Source organism: Hirundo rustica, chromosome 3 (assembly GCF_015227805.2).
Source record: "Hirundo rustica isolate bHirRus1 chromosome 3, bHirRus1.pri.v3, whole genome shotgun sequence".
Taxonomy (NCBI): Eukaryota; Metazoa; Chordata; class Aves; order Passeriformes; family Hirundinidae; genus Hirundo; species Hirundo rustica.
This window is the reverse complement of record NC_053452.1, coordinates 101,229,917-101,251,688: the sequence shown is the minus strand read 5'-3', so window position 1 is coordinate 101,251,688 and position 21,772 is coordinate 101,229,917. Positions and strand designations below refer to the sequence as shown.

At 39.7% G+C, this 21,772-nt stretch overlaps 1 protein-coding gene across 7 annotated transcripts in view; it reads left to right on the top strand.

Moving 5' to 3' along the window:
• Positions 1–21,772, top strand: part of KIDINS220 (kinase D interacting substrate 220) — a 78,837-nt gene that overhangs the window by 39,594 nt on the left and 17,471 nt on the right. For all 7 annotated transcript variants that reach the window (XM_040057654.2, XM_040057652.2, XM_040057656.2 and 4 more), the window contains 3 exons: positions 821–983; positions 16,864–17,042; positions 20,126–20,352. In XM_040057654.2, coding sequence (XP_039913588.1) covers positions 821–983; positions 16,864–17,042; positions 20,126–20,352 — 569 coding nt within the window. The remainder of the gene's footprint in view (positions 1–820; positions 984–16,863; positions 17,043–20,125; positions 20,353–21,772) is intronic.

Here is a 21,772-nt window from a genome sequence, read left to right as displayed (position 1 = left end):
TTTGGTAAGTTATAGAGCAGTTATGAAAGTATAACAAAATCGCAAAATGTTAGTTGTAAAATTAAACTAAAAATAGAAGGCCTTGCAAGGACATTTAGTGTAGTATAATCTATGGTTAGACATGATTTCATAAACAGCTTTATGAATAGAGCCTTCAGGCTGTAGGTTACATGTCATTACTGATATTAATAAAGGAATTACAGAAAATTTGCTGAGACTTCAAATGCATAAATTGTAGCAATATCTTTTCCTGTTTTTTAAAGTAACTTAATTTGTAATTTACACTTTGCCTTACTAACTTAAAGCACTCTTTTTCATAGCTTTGAATTTTACTATATTGGCTATTGAAATTGGCAGTTGTATGTTTAACTTGTTTTGACCACATTTCATATGCCAATGTGTAGGAAATCTATCAAAGTATTAATGTGAAATTCTATGTTAGATGGAGAAATTAATGCTGTATGAAATGCTTTATTGAATTTTGTTGAAGGTAAGATTCACCAGTAGCAGGATGATAGTAATTAGTGTTTAATCTGTGGCTGAAGTTGACAGTTTTGGAGAGTTTCATATTTTGACCAGGGTTTGCAAATTTTGAGATAGGTCTTATAGATTGTAAAATGACTAGGTTTTTATTAGATTGTAAAATGATATTTTTAGATGCAATTTGTGATGATTTTGAATTTACTGAGCTAAAAATATAAGTTCACAGATCAGATAATAAGAAAGTAACATAGCTGTTACTTTGAGGGGAAAAAGGTGTCTTTCAAAAGGTAGAAAAAATATCTTCTGTGTTTTGTTTTCTCCTTCCTTACTCTCTTAGGTCGTTTATTGAGAGCTAATCAGATCACGTTCAATTGGGACAGACTGGCAAGTTGGATCAATCTCACAGAGCAGTGGCCATATAGAACATCATGGCTCATCCTGCATCTTGAAGAGACTGAAGGTGTTCCAGATCACCTGACTTTAAAAACCATCTATGAGAGGTAGTCATTATTCTGGTAATAGTGTGTACTTTCAGTGGTTAAAATAATGACCATTATTAATGATCAGTAGAATAACATGGCTTTCAAACATTTATCAGGTTGTAATCTAAAATTCCCACAGTCTTACCCTCTTCTGCTAACTTTTGAAAACTTCTAAATGAAGTTTCATTGCTATTTGATGCACCATGTATGAATAAATGCTTTGTACTTAAACCAAAGAGAACCGTACAGGAATTATTTCACAGGCAGCTAGCTGTACTTTTATCTCTTGATATCCTTTTCATTTTTACCTTGGCCAAGCTACAAGTTGGGTATTTTTTCCATTTCTTTGTTAATCTGAAATAAGCCCAGCAGAAGCTGGCCTTTACCGATAAAAATCTCTGAAGGTTTTGTGCTTAGCAGGTGTGCTATGGCAATGCTGTGTGTTGCAGTTAAGGGATGTGAAAAAGAGGCATGACTTTCTTCATTTCTGCTACAAGTTGCTGTCCAATGGAGCTGTCTAGGTATTGCTACTGAGAGCAAATTGCCCCATGTTGCCAGTGAACATCTCTCTCCAGAACCTTCTGCTTGAAAGAAAGGATCTGTGGGTTGTGACCCGATGACAGTGGTAGGAATGGAAGAGAGAGAATGTGACTGACAGTGGGGCCTATAGAAGAAAAGCAGAATCTGAGAATCAGAGTCAAGGAGAAGAAAGAAAGGTTTGACTTGGATAAAATATAATTGAGATCAGATGAAAAGTATAGCTGAGGTAAAGAGAGAAGATGGTGACTGATTGAATAAGTTACCAGAAAATCTAGAGGTTTTTTGCAGGGTCCGGGGGAATGAACTTGGGGAGAAAGTATTGGAAGTGTGTCCTGCACTGGAAGTCAAGGAATAGGAGATGAACTGTGCAAGGGTCTGGGGTGTGCTGAAAATGGTTGAAGTGTTGAGAATGGAATTAGGATTGTTCGGGAAAGATTGAATGAGTTTTATTAGGAAAGAAAAGTTGAAGTGCAGTTAAGATCTGAACACAGAAATCCCAGAAGGTAAAGGGACAGTGGTAGATTGGGCATAATGAGGTGGAGGACTGAGGAGAGATGAAGAGGGCAAGTAGTAGACTGAAGTGGCTTTGAGCTAGAAGATGGTTTTAGAGATACCAGACTTCACAGGTAAATTAAGTGCATGGTTAGAAAACACTCTCCTCTAGAGTACAGACCCAGTTTTTGGGTTTTGCATTTCCTCTGTGAGTATAATATACCTGTGAAATCAAAGGTAAAGCCCTGGGTAAAACCCATCTTTCCACTGTGCATTCACCCAACTAAGTGTCACAAATGTTTATGCGATTGGCTAAGTACAGTAATTCAGAATCATGAAAGGAATTCCCTTTCCTGTCATACTTTTCATTCAAACTTCTCCTTATTTAGATTTCTGTATGGCATGTTTCACAATTTTGTATGTCCAGTATTTGTCCAACAAACTCATTACAGTTTTCTGATTATTGGCATTTACAGTAATAAATCACTTCGGAGTGATTGAAGTCCAAAGCTGTCTTCAAGACATAACAATGTTTTATGATAAACCAGAGGAGGTATTGGAGACCTGATTTATTCTCACAAATGGATGCTCGCAATTGCAGTATTAACGGATGTTAAATTGTAGTAAACCATCATGAATAAAAGAAAATGACACTGACAACTGAATGTGAATGACTTTGGGTTACGGATTATTTGTTGTTAGCAGAAACACTTAAGCTGTGGATGCTCAGTGCCAGGTGGAGCGTGTCATGGTTTATTAGTTAAGGTGTGGAGGAGATTCATGATTGCTGCTATGTTGTACCTCTTGCTATGCAGGTTGTTTGGAAGTGATAGAGAGCCACTTGGAGTAGACTGCTGGTTCATACTGACAATTACAAGTATATAGGTAATTTTTTGTTTTTAAAACCAGAGTACATAATGGGAAGAAGTAATAAAGAACCCTGTACAATGTTTTGGAAAAGGGAAGATGATCATAATCTTTTAAAGAAAGCTGTTTATATTCTACCTGCAATACCAAAAAAACAAGGAAAAGGAAAACAAGACCAATATTCAGGATTTTCTCTTTAGCAAGAAAATACAAATGGGATTATTTGGTATAAAAATGATAAAGCTAAAAGACCATAACAATTAAAAAAAAAAAAAAAAAGGTTCATAACAATAATGTTGTGTGCTCAGGAAGAGAATTGATGTCTCTCAGCCCCTTCTGTTGAACCTGTATAAGGAGCTAAATATAAAACACCCCTGAAGTATTGACAAAGCTGAGTTCTCATCTGTCTGGTGATTTGGGTGATTGTCTTTACCATATGCTGAGTGTGTAAAGGTCTGTGAACTCTTCTCTGGGATTATCTAGAGCTCTAAAAATTCTGTTTCATCCAAAGTAATCCTTTCTGCGTCATTGCTTTTCTTTTTATCTGCAACTGTTTAAAGTAACTTGGCTTAAATAACTGTTTCAGTATCATAGTTAGTTCCTCTTTTAAAAACTTCAGTTTCAGTTTTCTAAGTTTTATTAGTTTGTAGAGCAGTTTTCCCATTTGGAGTCTCATAAGTAGATACCATATTTTGATAATTATGTACCTTGTTCCTGTACTGAGTTTGTTACTTGTTGTCTGCTTTTTATTCTTCAAGGGGTTTTAAAAATATATTGATATTTTAGATCAGAATCAAGAATGTGATTTTCCTAGTATTGAATAGTTCGTGTCAAGCTCCATTTTATTGTGACACTGCAGCCTTTGAGTTGCTGCTTGGACTCTCTCTTTGCTGAAAGGAATCTTCTAGGTTCTGTGTTAAATATGAGAGTTTCACAGTTGATCACATTCTCTGTGTAAGGAGAATACTTTGATATTACAGTTCATTTTCCAAATGTTTAAATATCATGTGTTAAAAAGCTTTTGAATCACCAGGATTCCCTTACAGTGAGAACTCCATTCCTTTCCCCTCCGCTGCAGACGTGCGGAGCAGAGGGTGACCACCCTGAGCTGATCATTGCAGCCGCCGCCAGCGGGAGAGTTGTGAGCGATGATCGCTGTGTGCGCCGAGGGTGTGGCCGGGCATTAACCCCGTGTTGCCCTGCAGCTGTGTCCCCGGGGCGGGCTGTCCCCTCCTGTGTCCCCGGGGCGGGCTGTCCCCTCCTGTGTCCCCGGGGCGGGCTGTCCCCAGCTGTGTCCCCGGGGCGGGCTGTCCCCTCCTGTGTCCCCGGGGCGGGCTGTCCCCTCCTGTGTCCCCAGGGCGGGCTGTCCCCTCCTGTGTCCCCGGGGCGGGCTGTCCCCTCCTGTGTCCCCAGGGCGGGCTGTCCCCTCCTGTGTCCCCGGGGCGGGCTGTCCCCAGCTGTGTCCCCGGGGCGGCTGTCCCCAGCTGTGTCCCCGGGGCGGGCTGTCCCCTCCTGTGTCCCCGGGGCGGGCTGTCCCCTCCTGTGTCCCCGGGGCGGGCTGTCCTCTCCTGTGTCCCCGGGGCGGGCTGTCCCCAGCTGTGTCCCCGGGCCGGGCTGTCCTCTCCTGTGTCCCCGGGGCGGGCTGTCCCCTCCTGTGTCCCCGGGGCGGGCTGTCCCCAGCTGTGTCCCCGGGGCGGGCTGTCCGCAGCTGTGTCCCCGGGGCGGGCTGTCCCCAGCTGTGTCCCCGGGGCGGGCTGTCCCCTCCTGTGTCCCCGGGGCGGGCTGTCCCCTCCTGTGTCCCCGGGGCGGGCTGTCCCCTCCTGTGTCCCCGGGGCGGGCTGTCCCCAGCTGTGTCCCCGGGGCGGGCTGTCCCCTCCTGTGTCCCCGGGGCGGGCTGTCCCCTCCTGTGTCCCCGGGGCGGGCTGTCCCCAGCTGTGTCCCCGGGGCGGGCTGTCCCCAGCTGTGTCCCCGGGGCGGGCTGTCCCCAGCTGTGTCCCCGGGGCGGGCTGTCCCCTCCTGTGTCCCCGGGGCGGGCTGTCCCCTCCGGCAGCGTGGGTGGCGCAGGGACTGTGCAGCGCGGCGCGGTGCCGGCAGGTGGCGCTCCCTGCCCGGCGCAGCCGCGGGCCGCGCTGGCGCCAGAGCCTTGGCCTTCCGTGTTTCCGGGAGAGAGCGATACTTTCACAACTTACAAAGCTCAGGAAAATAAAAAGAATCGAGTAGTCAAGCGCTAAGAAGCGAAAGAATAAATATAGTCTTTAGCTAATTCCCGTCTATGCAGGCACAATGATATATGATTTCCGTGATTATATGCTATTTTGTCTTTATGATAATGTCCAGAATTTAATTTTGCAAACTCTGGTAAAGGAGAGGGCCATTTTCTGTCACATTGCAGCGCTATCTGTTGGAGATGAAAAGAATGCAATAACCAAAGTAGGACAAGTAAAGCTGTTTCACAGCTATTAGTTTGTGTGATGCTGGACTAGTCGCCTCTATAGTACCTTGTACTTGGATAGTATTCGTGCCTCCATGGGGAGGTGGTGCACAGCTTATGTAGGCTGACATTGCTAAGTACTCAATGTTCAGAGCTGTATATGGAGCTCCCGAGAGCTCTGTTTTCAGTTGGTGGAGTATTATGAAAAAAAGGGATACCTCAATTTCGTAACTAAATAAGTATACTTATATCTCTGTGCTTCAGTTTGTCATTAAAAATAAAGTTAACTAATATATTCTTATTATGAAGGCTTGTTGGGGAAAGTAAATTTGTCTTTTTCTATAGATATTGTGAAGAATGTCAAAAACCGTATTGATGAGTGTGAAACTAGGTCTGTAAGGAGAAATGTATCTTTCTATATATACTATGCAAAGATGAAAAACCTGCTGAATATTATACTGGAAACTTTTGTCTTGGGTCTATAACAAAAAACCCAACAAACAAATGAAAAAAACATCCTCACCAAAAAAATCCACCAAAACCAAAAGAATGCAGACTCCCCCTGCCAAAACAACAACCAAAACCAACCACAAGAAAACAGCTGCACAAAAAAACAAATGACAACAAACCATAAAACCAATTTAAAAAACACAGAAAACCCAATCCAAAACAGCTAAAAACCTTCCACAACCCCCTAAACAAAATTAGGCTTCAGTTTACAACACAGGTACACCTCTGTGAAGAATCTTTATGATCTGGAGTCGCTCTTACAGTAACAGGTAGAGGCTCTATGCTCTCAATCTTTTATAGAGGGGAACAAGCCCATGCTTTGTCCCTGTGGCAAATTTTGAAAAGAAAATACTGAATCTGCTTTGTTGGCTTTCAGTCTATATACTTGAGAAAAATGTCTTTACTCTTTTTACTTCCTTAAGCTGACCTGCTGTATCATCTCACTTCTGTCCTCTCATTTCAGCCTTTCTCTCTGTGCTGGTCTGGTTGGTCTTGCTTTCCATCTGGTATATTTATTTGTAGTAGTATTTACTCCTTCAGGTTATGTGTTGCCTTTTCTCATCATCAGGATTTTCGTGTAGTCTCTCTCCTTACCAGGTTAAGGTCTTAATTATGATTTTGTCTCTCCTTCCCCTTTTGTGTTTAGGTTAGTCAGTGGTCAAGCTCACTGTTGTCATTACCCATCACTCCATCTTGGTCTAATTTAATTATCTTTACAATTTTACTTACAGCTATGACATAGAATCTATATTTATGTTGTGCTGCATTCTCTTCCATGCTACTAAGAGTCTTCCTAAAGTCAATTTTGTGTTATGCCAAAGTGGTTTTCAGAAGTTGCAAAAGGCAAATTTTTAAAGCCCTGAAGTAGAATAAAATATGTGGACTTTCTGCAAATAAATTTCTAAGAGAATTAAGTTGTCAGATTAAAGCAAGTTTCTGTTGAATGTTTCCAACTGAGACTTCTCAGACTTGTAAATTAGCCAGCTATGGGAATGTGCTCTCTTGTGAAGGCAAGTAAAGCATCCATGACACCAGAATAAATGACAGTGCCAGATCTAAATAAATGATATCTTGGGAAAAGTCACTGTGCCTTTTGTAGAAAGATACATTTCAAGAAACTGAATTCTCAACAGAGTCAATGAACATAGGAAGAAGATAAGGAAGTATTTTGAAATTTAAGACATTTTAAGCAAGATCTTAATCTAGAAATATCTAAATGTATTAAAATCTTAGATAATAACAGGCAGGATTGCCCCAGGAAAACAAAAGAAGGAAGCAAAAGTTAGGAGTATGTGTCTCATGAGAAACTTGTAGGTGAGGTTTCCAAGGATAATTCTTGTGCTATTTGACATTCCTGTGAATGATTCTGACAGAGGGAGGAGATGTCATGTGGGCGTATAACCAGGATAACTGTTTCACAGAGGGTTGTGGAAGTAGCTATGAGTAAGTTACAGATCAAAGTCATTGTGGATATAGGTATCATACCCTACTGGGGAAAATAATCTCATCTCTAATCCTGCTAGCGCAGTAGTGAGGGTAAATCTACACTAAGGGAAGGAATTAATAAATTGTTGCCGATTTCTCTGAAAAATGTTCTGTGCCCCACTTCCGTCAGAAAATGAAACAGTGTCTTTAGGAGTTCCTAACAAATCAATGGAAGGGCAGAATGTATTGTATTGTACAAGTCTGTGATTTTCTAAGTTCTAAAGACTGAGTTTCTGATCATCACATTTCAAAATGGTTGTACCAAAGCAGATATATTTAAGGGGCTGAGGAAACTGTAGTCTTACATCAAGCAGTGACAACTCCCAGTTTTGCTGGACTGCTTTCTCCTTTCTTCTCCAGTTCTCCTCATTCTTAAGACATTTGATTAATTTATTTCTTTTCCCCAAAAGTCCTAATTTTTTTCATTTTGGTTTGAGCCTCTTGAGTCTTGGTCATCTTTGTTTCTTGGTATTTTTTGCGTCTTAAGATTAAAGATGTCAGGGATTGATCTTATCACCTTTCTCAACAAAAATGATGCTATTACAGCTGATTGGATGGGAAGAAATGTGTTTCTAGTCCCTGTCCTCATTAAATTGCCTTGCTAAATAAGATAATCTGTTGAACACATTTTACCTCTTGTATCCTTCTTATCATGGCAGAAATCAAACTCTGCAGTACTTTGTCAATTCGAAAATGTTCCTAGAAATCACTGAAGTAATTTTGTAACTCTGTTGCCTGTCCTTCTGGAGGCTTTTGTTCTTCCAGAGGCATTAGGGAGTTTCTGTATCTATGAGCTAACCAGACTGTATATGGCAGATTGACCAGTCTGCCACTTCTTAGAGCTGTTAGTAGCTGGACTGTAAGATCTATACAATTAAAAGTGAAACTCAGGCACGCATGTGTCTCTTGAGTTCAAGAATGTCTTGTATGGCATTTCATAAAATTACTATAAATTTCTAGACACTTGAGAAACTTTGGATAGTCTGAATTTTTACCCCTGAAGTTCCTGTGAAGTTAACGGTTCTGCTGTTAATTCTGCTGTTGTGAATGCACAGAATTGGTAAAGCAAGGCTACCTTGCACCTAGAACCTATTTAGTCAGTAACTGAAGCCCTTAAAAAGCCAAGTGAAGGACAAAAAAAAAAGCGGTTTGAGCATATTTGCAGCAGGAGGGAAAAATGAGGTCCAGCACAAAGCACAGCAGCAAAGGCTACTTTAATTCTAAGATAAATGTGTCTAAATTAGTTGTATGAAGTGCTGGGACAGGCTGTGTGACAAGCTGCAGAAACCTGGTGCTGGTGAACAAGATGTGTTGTCCAGGCAGGCAAGGCCACTGTAGAAAAGTTCCAGTTGGTCTTTGCAAAGAAGGTGGCAGGGAATGCACTGCAGGCTAACCAGAGCAATTTAGTATTCTACAATGAGCCTTTGGAAAGGAAAAAGTCAGTATGAAGTTCATGACAGTCCATGAGAATTTCCTCATGGTCATGCTCAGATCCCAGACATAGGTAGAACATTCATCCAGGCATTAGGTAGATGTGTGGTAAATATTGTCCTTTCTCTTATGGGGTTAGGATCTCGGTTCTATATATTTCTGAATATAATTCTAGCTATTACCTGCTGAAACTGGGAGAAATGTAGGGCTGGTGTATCTAAGGAGATAGTCCTAAGAGAGACCATGACATCAGTGCTTAAAGATGCTGGGAAGGAGAGGGTACTTGTCCCATATGACTGAATATACAATTTATTTAACACTATAGAATTCAGATATTTGCACAGCCTTCTATTCAAGTGTGTCCTACTGGCTGCTTTTGATGTTAATCTGCTTGTTTGGCTTGATGTCACAAGGGACAGTGCTCCCTGTCATTCTTTGCCCAGACTTTGACTAAATTGGGGTGTTAAGACAGAGACTTTAACCAAACCAGAGTATTAAGACAGAACTTCCTGATTTTTTATCAGGGTATTTGCAAATAGCTGATGGTCCCTAAATTTCTGTGACTATTTTTATATATTTATTAAAAATATTAGAACAGAAGAGCTTGGCTCAGGATAGAAGAAACTCTCATGAGCCATCTGTTCAGATTATGATCTCCACCCTTCCTTAATCTCCTTGAAAATATGCGTTTTGGGAAGCTGAAGGAAACTTGGAAATCAAGAACTCTTTGATTTTTGAAAAAGAGATTTTTCAGGACAAGAAAATGGTTATACTTTAAATAATGGTTGTAGGTAACCATTATTTAAAACTTAGCAACGTGTAATTCATCCATCACTTGAGCTTAATTTAACCTCTGTGATAAAGTCTTTGTGCACATATGTGTGCATGCCTACCTATGATGGATGGCAAATTGGATGGCAATACAACATGCCGAGGCAGAATGCACCAAATTTAGAAGAACAGCATAACAGCTCTTTCTTTAATTCAGCCTTTTTTTTTTTTTTTGGTTGGTTGGTTCGCGGCCGGACGGGCGGGGGGGGTGGTTTGCAGGAGGTGAAGGGAACCAAAGAGATGAATCTTGGAATATACATGTGTTCTAGGGTGACTTTATGATACTTGTATCCCCAGTCGTCTGTTCTGTTTGTGCTGTATATTGAGTCCTGTGCCTTTAAGACTGGTTCTAAGAGCAAGGAGAAGCGCAGAGTTTGTTTTGAGAGCACTGTCTGACTCCTGCACATTGTTCTCTGGACGGGGTGTTTGGCGGAGGCTTGGAGAGACTGCAGGAGAGAGATTTTTTTGCTTTTAGTTAGTTTCAGCTAGCTAAGGCAGAGAAGTATCCCTGACATCATAAAGTCACCCTAGGACAACATGCTTTGTCTAATTTATCAATATAGAAAGAATTTATCAATAATAGAAAGAATGTTTCTTAATTTCTTCAGTTCTAGTCCAGTTTCAGCACTGGTATATGATTTTGCTTGGGTTTTTTCTCAGTCTTTACTGAAGTTACCCCTTCTTGAAATCAACCACAGAACTGTTTTTCTTCTATTTTCTATTTTTTCATTTTTTTCTTGAAATTAAACTGGTAAAAACTAGTTTAGTTATAAGTGAAACAGCAGTTCATTACTATAGATTTGGAGTTCTATAACGTGGTTTCATTGGTGCCATGTTTTCCTGAGAGATTCGGATCTCTTGTGTGATACACCCATGGTAATCAAATTAAGAAATCACTTAGTCAGGTTAAAACATTTTTCTGTTTCATGTATGGTGGAATATTTTTCCTAGATTGTTTACTACTTCAATTTAAGAAAGTATATTTATAGCATACTAAAAATACCACCAAGATATAAATGATATGAAATTATTTCATTAAAGAATTTGATTTCATAAAAAAATAGTATTCTGTAGCACTAGTAGTAAAATTTATTTTTCTCTATATAAAGGCTCATTTATTTTTATAGCAATTTGATGACACATCTGCTTGCTTTATTCAGCTGAAAAGAAAATGTTGGTTCTTGGTGTTTTGTAAAATTGCTTTGTTAAATTATTTTCAAAATCGTTCAACTTTTAACAAATGACATTTGATACTAACATTGGAAAGCAATTTCAGCTAATTAAGTAGATCCTTCTATAAACCATTGGAACATTAAGATGACAAACTGTTCATTCAGGATTATTTTAATTGGTACAATTATTGTAATTTTGTTGCAATTATGTGTTGAGCTAAAAGCTTTTGTTTAAATCATTTGAGGGTTTTTTTGTTAATATACATAAGTAAGAAGAAAAGAAGTAAAATAAAAACGGAAGATAAGCATTATCTGTTTACTTTTTCATTACAGTGCTTTAGACAAGTATCTATTGAATTATTCTTTTAGAAAAGTATGTTACGTGCTTTCAGCAAATCTGTAGATACTTTAAATGTTAAAATTGAGTGAGATCGTTGAATTGTAACTTTTCTGGAAGGTGATTATGTTAATTCTAGTTTTGACACTGTTAAAATATGTTTTAAGAAAAAGGGTGAAATGAACTTTCGAGGGATTTGTGAGTTGCTTAATGCCTATTGATGTATTAATTTAAGAAGTGTAGCTATTTAGTGATTATAGAAATTAAAAATGAAAAAGCCATGGAAGGTGCCACATTCATTACTCTGATTATAATGTTCTCTGCAATCATCTTTGCCCAGGCCAGGTTTAAATAAATCACTTCCTTTAAGCAGACAATTTAGTATTCTTGTAGACCTCACAGTGAGGCATTACTTTTAAAGTATTTAACCTGCTTTTTGTTTTTCCGTTTCCTTTTATTGTCTCTTACTTAAAATGCAGGGCACATAAAGTTATTATGTTTCTTACTGTTCTAATAGTGCGGTCTCAGTGTTAAAAGGCAATGTACCAGTTGAGTAGTAGGTGGTTGATGCCCACCTTTTTTCAAAATTCTTTTCCTTTTGTAATTCAAATAGCGCTGCAAAGCTGTGAATGAATCTGGGCATTTGTAACTGCTTTAACACTTTATTTTAATCATAAACTATGCCAGAGAGTTTTTTAAAGAACAGAACTTTTTAATATGGCTCAGTGACAGTATGTGATACTGGGTGCAGGAGATTAGTTTAATATATATCAATCTTTTAAGCATCAGAATGTTTTTTGCTTTCTGAAATGATCAAAAGCAGGAACACTGAGGAGATGTGGTTTATCTGCTGGTACTTGAATAGTCAGTTTTGCAAAGCGAGCTTTCCTGAATACCTGTGGTAATAGAAGTTTTTAAATAGCTGTTGCATCTGATAGTTCAGTGAAGTCTCTTCTGCTTAATGTGTGCTGTGGGGACTTGAATTTTTGTCCACATAGATATATCAAACTACAGCTTTCTCTTTTTTTGGTCTTTATTAAGATTAAGCATTTATTCCCTTATGTTATGTTATTGAGTGTGTGATGACTTTTTATCCTGTCTTTATCCAAATGGGCGTATAAGCGAATGTTCTTTTTCAGTGTCCAAATGACCTGTTGCAATTCTCAAATTGAGAGAATATTTGCAGCGCAGTTGCTGATATGTTGATAGTACTGCAAAGTTCCTGGAGAGATTTGTGTGGGAGCCTTTAACACTGTCACTATATGGAGCAAACATGAGAGGAGTAGGATAAGTAACTTCAGTGCAAAGCATGGCGTTGGTAGGATTTGATTATTAGGTATTAGAGATCAGACGTCTAATTCGCAGACTGTTACACATCAAAATTTTATATTGCATTCCATAGTGGACAAGATTTTCTAGTTTTGTGTTTCTCAGTATCAAACCTCTAGAAAGTTTTTTTCTCATTTTTAATGACAAATTATTTCATTATTTTAAGCAACATTTTTGACTTGTACTGTATTGAGAGGAAAAAATTAAAAAGTGCATGATAGATAAAACATGACATGCCTTCGTGCTCATGCCTTCTGTTGTTCCATTATTTAATAGCAATTAATTAATTTGCTTTTTATGAAGTGAAAAAGTTAAATGACTGTTGTCCTTGCAGTTGCTTGCTCCTGTAAAACACATGAGAAAAAAAATTAGGTGTGCAAAGATTCATTTGAAGCATTTGTTTGTTTTCAGCTTCAGGGAGAGAGGTTTGGAAGGAGCTGGGAGAGTGGCCCTTGGCAGTATGAGGACACGTAAAGAAGTCAAGCTCCCACCAGCGCGGGAACAGCGGAGTAGGCTGCTCCGTGAGAGCGGGAGCCGGGAGCCGAGGAGGGCAGCACGGCAGGCAGGGCGTTGGGAGCAGGGCGAGCAGTCCCTCAGGAGTCAGACGGGAAGAGCGGTAACCGGGGACAGCAAACAGGCCTGTGGTGTGTAGCCACAAGGCCCAGATCAAGGCAGGAAGTTAAGCCAGTGGTCAAGGTCAAGACCGAAGGTGCACAGATGTAGCTTGGAGGAGGACCAAGGGCAAAGGTCCGAGCTTAAAAGCTGTTCTTAACTCAGGCGTGAGAGCCCTGCAGTGAGGCTTCTCACAGCTCTGTCACCACGGCCTGGTTACTCGGCTGCACCGTGCCAGAGCCAGCCTTGAGCGCCTGTCCCAAAACCCCTGGCTGGGGGAAGACGTGGGTAAATCCTGCTGGCATGTTCCAGGGCCTGACGTAGCCAATGGCATAGGCAATGTGGGCATCTCCAGTGCAGATGGGGGTGGTTGATTTTGGCTGTTGCCGTTTTGCCACCACCTAGCCGGTTAGTGAAGGAAATGGTCAATAGATGCAACAGCTTAGCACCTTCCTCTGAGCTATGCTGGCAACATTCAGTGCTGGACACACTGTCAGACCGTGGTGGTTATTTTCTAAGTCTGACGTGAAGTACAAGGTGAACGTAATTAGAACACATTTGAGTCTTAATTTACAGTTTCTTGAATGAAAGATGAGATGATGTGCCTCTGTGTACTTGCAGTAAGTTATCTTTATTTGAGGAGAAAGCTAGAAATAATTCATCATTGTTGCAATATAACTTCCTTCACAATGAAAGCACTTCTTAATTTCAGCTGCTCATGGGAAAGAGTTGTGAAGAGTAGTGGAATGAATTTTTAAGGTTCATTTCAATCAATGAAATGTTTTGTTTTAGCTTCATTCCTTCTAAATTCAAATAGTTTCTCCTGGAAACAGACAGTCTGTAACACTGACACTTTTTGATGTTTTTTGGTTTAAAAAATAATTATTTTGCCTTAGGAATCTAGCTTCAAAATGAGAATAGTGTGTTCACAGTGCTTTATTTTTAGATCTGAATGCTTATTTTTTAGAAAAAGTAACTCCTAAAGTGCTTTAAATGCTAACCTTTTATTTTTTTTATCTGAGAAGTGCAGGCACGTATGGTTTTGGTGGCTCTTCGCCAAAAGATTATCATTTACATAAATATTTCTTTCAAAGGCGTAGTTTAAGACATTGAGCTCAGGAGGTTAGAATAGAGACTTCAATCTGCACACCAGCAGTGGGCTATTGGCTTCTGAACAGTAGCTTTGTTCATCGTATTCAGAACACTGTTCGCATTCAGACTTAAGTAGAGCTGGCATTAAAAATCAGCTAATTTGTTTCATGTGATTCATCAGCTGTGTGTTTTATTTAAATCTATGTCACATTCCCTTTTGGCTTTTTATTTTGTAGATTGAAGTGTTGAAGTAGGCCACTCTTTAACTCTTCAATTCCTGACTTGAAAAGTGACTTAATTTTTACTTTTCCACTGTTGAACTCCTGTCTAAAATACTGACAGTAGATATATATAAGAAATATATATAAGTAAAGCGTGCATTAAGGATCTTGTGGTTTTTTTACCATCTGATATTTGATTAACATCAGATGGCATACACATTTACAGTCAGTTTACTTGTAGTTTTATATAAGGCTAAATAGAACAACCTAAGGTAGTAGCTAAATATTAGTGTAAAATATTATTTTCTCAGATTCTGTGGAGTATACAAGATTTATTTTCATACTGCCAGTGTTCTTATTTTTCCTTTGGGCTGTACTCTCCTTGAGGTTAGGACTACTTTCAGCTTCTACTGGATTTGTTTAAACTCTGCCAAAGAATGAACTGTTCCCATTATTTGAAATTGCAACCTTTGAGTGTTGAGTTTGTCTTCTCACAGAAGCACCACCTTTTATTCTCTTAAGGCTGGAGTCTCTGAAGTATTACATACACTGAGCTTCCCTAAAGTGGATAATCCAGCCGCCATCTGGACAATGTCTCATAATGATTTGCAGAATCAGAACCTTTGTTAGAATAGCCTACACTTGCTTTTATGCTTTATATTTGTTACATTTTTCCTGTGCTATAAAGTAACCTCTGTGAATGAAGTTATTCACAGACGCTGTTTATGACAGCGTGGTATGGCAGTATCCTTCATCTGTTAGGTTCATGGTCCATTATTTTCCAGTAAAATTTATAGAAATTTGTTAATTCTACTCTTAGTATATGGCAAGAATGTCATAAAAGATCAGATTAAAAGATTAACACAGCTGAAATACATTTTTAATGCAATAGAGTTGCACTTACTTCAAGCATGTAGCATTGACTCTCAGTTCTTTTATCTTTCTTAACATTAAATGCTAAGTATTCTGTGTAAATCTGCCACTTTTGTCTCTGGAATAATCCCATGGTACATAAAATTCTACTCTCTATGGAGGATCTAAAAATAAAGATTAAAAAAGATTGTTGCTTTTAAGAAGCAGACAAATTGTGAAATAGGATACGATTGTTCAGCTAATGGTAGACTTAGTTCATTAGCTCTATTAAAAATGCAATTCAATTACAACCAGTTGGGGGTTTCTTTTAAGTGTTTGTTGTTTTTTTTTTCAAAGACACAATGTGAGTTCAAATTTATTTAATGTAAGAGATTCCTGGTGTACTGATGATTTGCTGAGTGTGCATGAGTCTCCTGTCTCCCTTCCCATCCATGTACCAGTGTACTCATTTCCCCCATGACAGCATTGGTAGGTACCTTAGCTCTTTTAATTGTCCAGTAGTCAGAGAAGTTGTCCAGTAGTCAGGAAGTTGCTTACACTTTCTTTGTTCTGTTGTACATTCTTCTTTTAAGCAAGTTGCAGCAGCTCACAGAGCAGCCAACATATTTGTGCTTTTCCCCTTTATCATGGAGTTGTAGTCTTAACATGTCTTTGAAAAAAAACATTTAAAAATCACAATTAATTTTACATTAATATATATATTTTTTTTCCTCCTCATAATTTTATTTCTCTTTTTACTTTATGTACAGTGTGGTTACTTCACTGGTATCCATATAGAGTGGTATCACTTTATAGCCATTACTGTAACTATGTCCACCATTATCAGTGCATTCTTTCACTGTTTTCATTTTTATTATGCTGGGTGTGACAAATGCTTTTTCATTTTAGCAATCTTTAATTTAGATTATCATTCCTCATTTGATATGAGATAGCAGTATTATGAGATGAAACATCAAATAAGATAGGTCCATCTGAACCACAATGTCAGCCTCCACCACTTGCTTGGTAGGAGCTTTTCATAAACTTTCACAAGACTAACATTTAATCCTTCTACTTGTCCCTTCCTGAAACTCCCCTTTATACTAGAGCTCACAAAACCCCCACTGTTGCTTGACAATAGTCATAATGCATGAACAGTCCCTTACATTGATCATGTCTCATGGTTTTGTTGTTTTCATTTGTTTGTGGCTTTTTCTTAGAAGGTGAATTGCTTGAAAGCAGGTGTTTGTTTTCCCACTTTTTACAATGGATGCACTGTTAGATTTTGATCAACTTTTAAGATGCCTGTTCCTGTTACAAAAAGTTAGTTTAAAAACAAGATTGTTTTTCCTGTGGAATTTCTGAATTGGGTATAGGAATTTGAATAGATATCTGGGGTTAAAGTTCACAAGCATTAACTTCCCCTTACTTTGGATTTGACATTACTGATGTATGGCTTCTTTGACATTTCTCTGAAGCATACTATTAGGTCATATTGTTCAGCAGTTTGAGGTTTTTGCATATTAGAAATTGATCTTTCTGCAGACAGTGCAGTACTTTATGGGTTCTCTTATTTTTCAGAGAATAGGGAGGATGGTTGCAACTGTACTAGTATTTCACCCGAGAATATTACTTAGTAAAGTGAAGTCATACTCTAATAAATATGGTTTATGATGTATGTAATTTTACCCCCCAGAATTTCAAAGAATATTCCTACAACTAAAGATGTTGAACCTCTACTTGAAATTGATGCAGATATACGGAACTTTGAAGTATTTTTATCCTCACGAACACCTGTCCTTGTTGCACGTGATGTAAGAACCTTTTTGCCTTGTACAGTGAACTTGGATCCCAAGCTACGAGAAATCATCGCAGGCAAGTGCGCTTTCAAATAAATGGAAAATGACAAATGTCTTATTTATTGTAAATAGAGCTACTTGGCATGTCACACAAGAACACTCATTTGTTCATGAAATCATACCTTCAGATTGTCTGATTTGACTTCAGTAAGAGGCCATTCAGTTTCACTTAATAGTTGTGCTGTAACAGCCAGACCATCCTAGACTAAAATTTCTTTTTTGGAGGGTGAAGTCCACTGTTCTTTGCAGAGTGCTTTAGGAGATGAAGGAAACCAATACACATGATATTTTAGTGGAAGAGATGCAAGCTGACTTCAGATCTTCATTAATGGTTTTGAAAATATATCTAAAACTCTGTAGAAATTAAGTCAGTGAAACAAAGTCTTCTCTAGGCTGAAGAACCCCAATTCTGTCAGCCTTTCCTCTTAGGAGAGTTATTGCTTAGAATCTTATAATGGCATAGGTCAGAAGGCACCTTAAAGGTGATCTAGTTCCAACCCCCCGTCATGTGCAGGGACACCTTTCACTAGACCAGATTATTCAGAACCCCATCCAACCTGATCTCGAACACCTGCGGTGTTGGGGCATCCATAAGTTCTTGTCCATAAGGTCAACCTCCAGTACCTTACCACCTTCATGGTAAAGAATTTCTTCCTGACATCTAACCTAAACCTATTCTCAGTTTGAAGCCCTTCCCCCTTCTCTTGTCCCTGTAAATAGTCTTTCTCCACCTTTCTTATAGGCCTCTCCGGGTGCTAGAAGACTGCAAATAGGTCACCCCAAAGCCTTCTCTCTGAAAAATCCCAGTTCTCTCAGCATTTCCTTTTAGGAGAATTGTTTCATCCTTCATCAGTCATCTTTGTGGCCTCCTCTGGACTTGCTCAAATACATTGATGTCTTTCCTGTGCTGGGGACCCCAGAGATGGATGCAGCCCTGCAGGTGGGGTCTCACCAGGGCACAGCAGAGGGGCAGAATCCCCTCCCTCACCTGCGTCCCACGCTGCTGTGGATGCAGCCCAGGACACATTCGGCTTTCTGGGCCGCAAGGGCACATGGCTTGGCCAAGTCCAGATTCTCATCTACCAGCACCCCCAAGTCCTTTTCAGCAGGGCTCCTCTCCATCTGTTCATCCCCCAGTGTGTAGTGTTACTGAGGGTTGACCTAACCCAGGTGATTTTATTAAACCTCATAAGATTCCCATAGATCCACGTCTTGAGCTTGTTCAGGTCCCTCTGGGTGGTATCCCATCCCTCAGGTCTGTCAACTGCACCACTCAGCTTGGTGTCATCTGCAGACTGGCTGAGGATGTACTCATCCCTTCATTCATGTTATTAATGTAGATATTAAGTAACACTGGCCCCAGTACGGACCGGAGGGACTGTTCACTGATGTCTGCTGGGACTCTGAGCCATTGACCACTACCCTTGGGATGCAATTGTCCACACCCAATTTCTTGTCTGTGTAACAGCCTATCATCAGATGCATCTCCAATGTAGAAAGAAGGATATTGTGGGCGACGACATGAAAAGCTTTGTAGAAGTCCAGATAAATGATATCTGTAGCCTTTGTCCACTGATGCAGTCACTCCATCACAGGAGGCCACGGGGTTGATCAGACAGGACTTCACTGTGGTGAAGCTGTTGCTGGCTGTCTTGAATCACCTCTGTCCTCCATGTGCCTTAGCAAAACTTCTCAGAGGATCTGATCCATGATCTTCAGACACACTGAGGTGAGGCTGACAGTCTCCTAGTTCCTGGAGTCTTCCTTGCTACTGTTTTTAAGAATTTGCAATCTCTCCATCTCTTGATATAGAGGGCAGCTTCTCCTCCCCTCCTTCCTCTCCTGCCCCTTTTGAACAGCCTGAAGCTATCAATAGTTGCAATCCAGTCACGGGATTCATCCACCAGGTTTCTAGAATGGCAGCTAGGTCATAGCTTTCCGGCAGCACGGTGGCTTCCAGTTCCTCCTGCTGGTTGCCCACTCTGTGTACACTGGGTAGAGGCACCTCAGCTGGGCTGTCAGCTGTGTCACCTTCTTGGAGGAGCACCCTTTAATTTCTTTGAAGTATTTTCAGTGGTGTTTTCCTGTTGGCTTCTGTTACCTCTGGAGTTCCTGGCTGATCTCCATATCACTTTTATTGGAGAAATTTTTGCTGATGTCCAACATGAATGTCCCCTGACATGGGTGCCTTTTGCCTGTTATGGGGAGAATACAGGGTCCCCTGGATCTTGGCTTTTCTCTGGTGGCTGTTCTGTCTCAGGGAGGCTGGAGCATGTTTCCAGCAGTCTCTGTCCTCTGACTCTCTCATGCTTCTTAATCTTTCTGCTTACTTACTTAACTCTGCCACCAGGCTGGACCAGGGTTGTCTGCCTGGTCATGTCTCACACAGCTGTTGTCTCTACTGCCATCTGATGCTGGTGACAGGCTCTGGCCCCTCCCAGCAGCTTGAGATCTGGATGGGAGCTCTGTCTGCATTGTCACATTTCTGGTGAGTGCAGAGGAGTATAGGTTTGTGCCTTGTGGACGTCATGTCTGAGCTCCTTTTGAGAGGATGATGACTACCAAGGGAGCTTACCTTTTGAGGAGGGTGTCTACACCCTTCCTGCACCCCTGGAGGCACAAACTGCCTGGGCTGAGGCTTGTTGGGGACCTTTGTTTCTTTGGCAACTCCCAGATCTCTCTAGCACCTGCTGTGAGAGCGCTGACAGCCCCTGGTGGATCAGAAGTGGCCCCTGTGTGCTGGGATTTGTCACTCTGCCATGGTACAGAGCAGCCTTGGAGCAGCTTCTCTTGGAGAGTGACTGTTAGGTTCCTTTATGCCACATTTTTAAAAAAAATCTAGATGTTTAGAGAAATTTAATATGCTACCATATGCTATGGTTTATGTAATAAGCCATGCTAACTTTCCTAAAGACTCCTGTGTAGATCTGATCAAGAAAAATCAATGAAATCCAGCTGAAATTTGACCTTCTTGATGTTCTACTTAATTCTGATTGGAGTTAAATATACAAAAATGTACTGTAGTGAATTGGCAAACAAATAAAAAAAATCCAAATACTGCAAGTAAAATCTTTTCTTTCTGAAAAATTTATTTTTCAGATGTTCGTGCTGCAAGAGATCAGATGAATATTGGAGGACTTCCTTATCCCACCTTGCCTTTACATGAGGCACCTGCTAGAGCAACATCTCTGTTCAGTCAGCCTTCCTCAGCTTGCTCTTCTACAACCTCTTTCAATGGGCCTTTCAATAGCGGAGTTTTATCCCCACAGCCTCACAGCAGTTACTACAGTGGTATGACAGGACCTCAGCATCCATTCTACAATCGGGTAAATAATCGAGATCCAGTTAACATTCTTCTGATTTAGTCTGGTAATACTGCAGATGTCATCTATTAAATATTAAAATACCTATGCAAGTTTTATTTAGGAGTGGAGAAAAGTCCAAGAGCTGACAAATTTTGCAGTAATGTTCAGTCACTGTTGTCTGGGGAAGAAACATGGTCAACAGCATCAGAAAAACAAGTCACAAAGGGGAAAGAATAATTTTGAGAAACCGCTCAGTTGTTTGGTATTGCAGGGGTTTTTGTTTGTTATTCTTATTTCTTTTTTTGGTGGGGGTGGGGGGTAAACTGTGCTGAGTTATTCACATGCTCACAGACATTGGAAGGGATCCTGTATTTTTCGGTGACTTTTGGTAAAACATACAGAAACTCAAGCGGGGAGATAGATTATAAGAATGTATGTCTGTCTTCCCTTTGTCTCTTTTTAAAGTTATTCCCTGATCTTTTACTTGAGCTAGTAGTTTTTACCTAAGCTTGTACTAGTTTAAAGGAATTAACATGAATTGCATAAAACATACATTTTTGAGCTATTTGTGGGCCTCAGAAAGTAGTCCTGGCAATGGCTCACGTGAAAATTGGCAGGCTTCACTGTAGAGTCAGAGAGAGTCTAAGCTTTCTGGTTTTGTGGGATGTGTTCAGTATTTTTAATCTTTATTTTTCATTTTTTTTTTCTGCAATATTATAATGAAAAAAACACAGAGAGCTGATATAAGTCATAGCTTACTTCTACATACAGGAAATAGCCTCAACATTAAGTAGATTTGACTGTAGATAAACATATAACCTAGTAAGGTGAAAAGTAAATTGAGTTATTCCTAAATCAGTGTTTGTTAACCAAGGCAAAAAAAGTATATGTAGGCCAGAACTTTTTATCTATTCTAAAATTATTCTTATATGCCTTAAAGACAGTGACAGTATGTTGTTTTGTTGAAAATAACGTAAAATAACATATTTTGAAGTACTCCAACACTGATAAATGCTTGACACATGAATATTTGTGCTGATACTAACTCGGATTAGTCCAAGTAGCTGTTTCATTGGCAGCTTTCATTCACGGAAGCCCTGTTTTTGTTGTTTTACCCTGTTTTGTGTTACTGTACATGACAAGGTTTAAAGCCAGGGGTGATAAACTGTTGAAACCTGTGTGGGGGTTTTTGGCTCCAATAAACATTAGAGAAACAATTATTGGTGAGTCATAAGCTGTTCTGACAAAGAGCTTATTTGTTCATTTGTGTTAAGGTTTACAGGTGTGTGTCATTTTCTGCCTGCTGAAGACTAAAATGCTTCAATTTTGACCTTTCTCACTGGAATTTTATACTGGCCTTCTAAAGTATAATTGTTTTTAGTGTGTCACTTAATAAATATTGTCAGAGAACTGTATTCATTACTTTGAACTCATAAAGGTA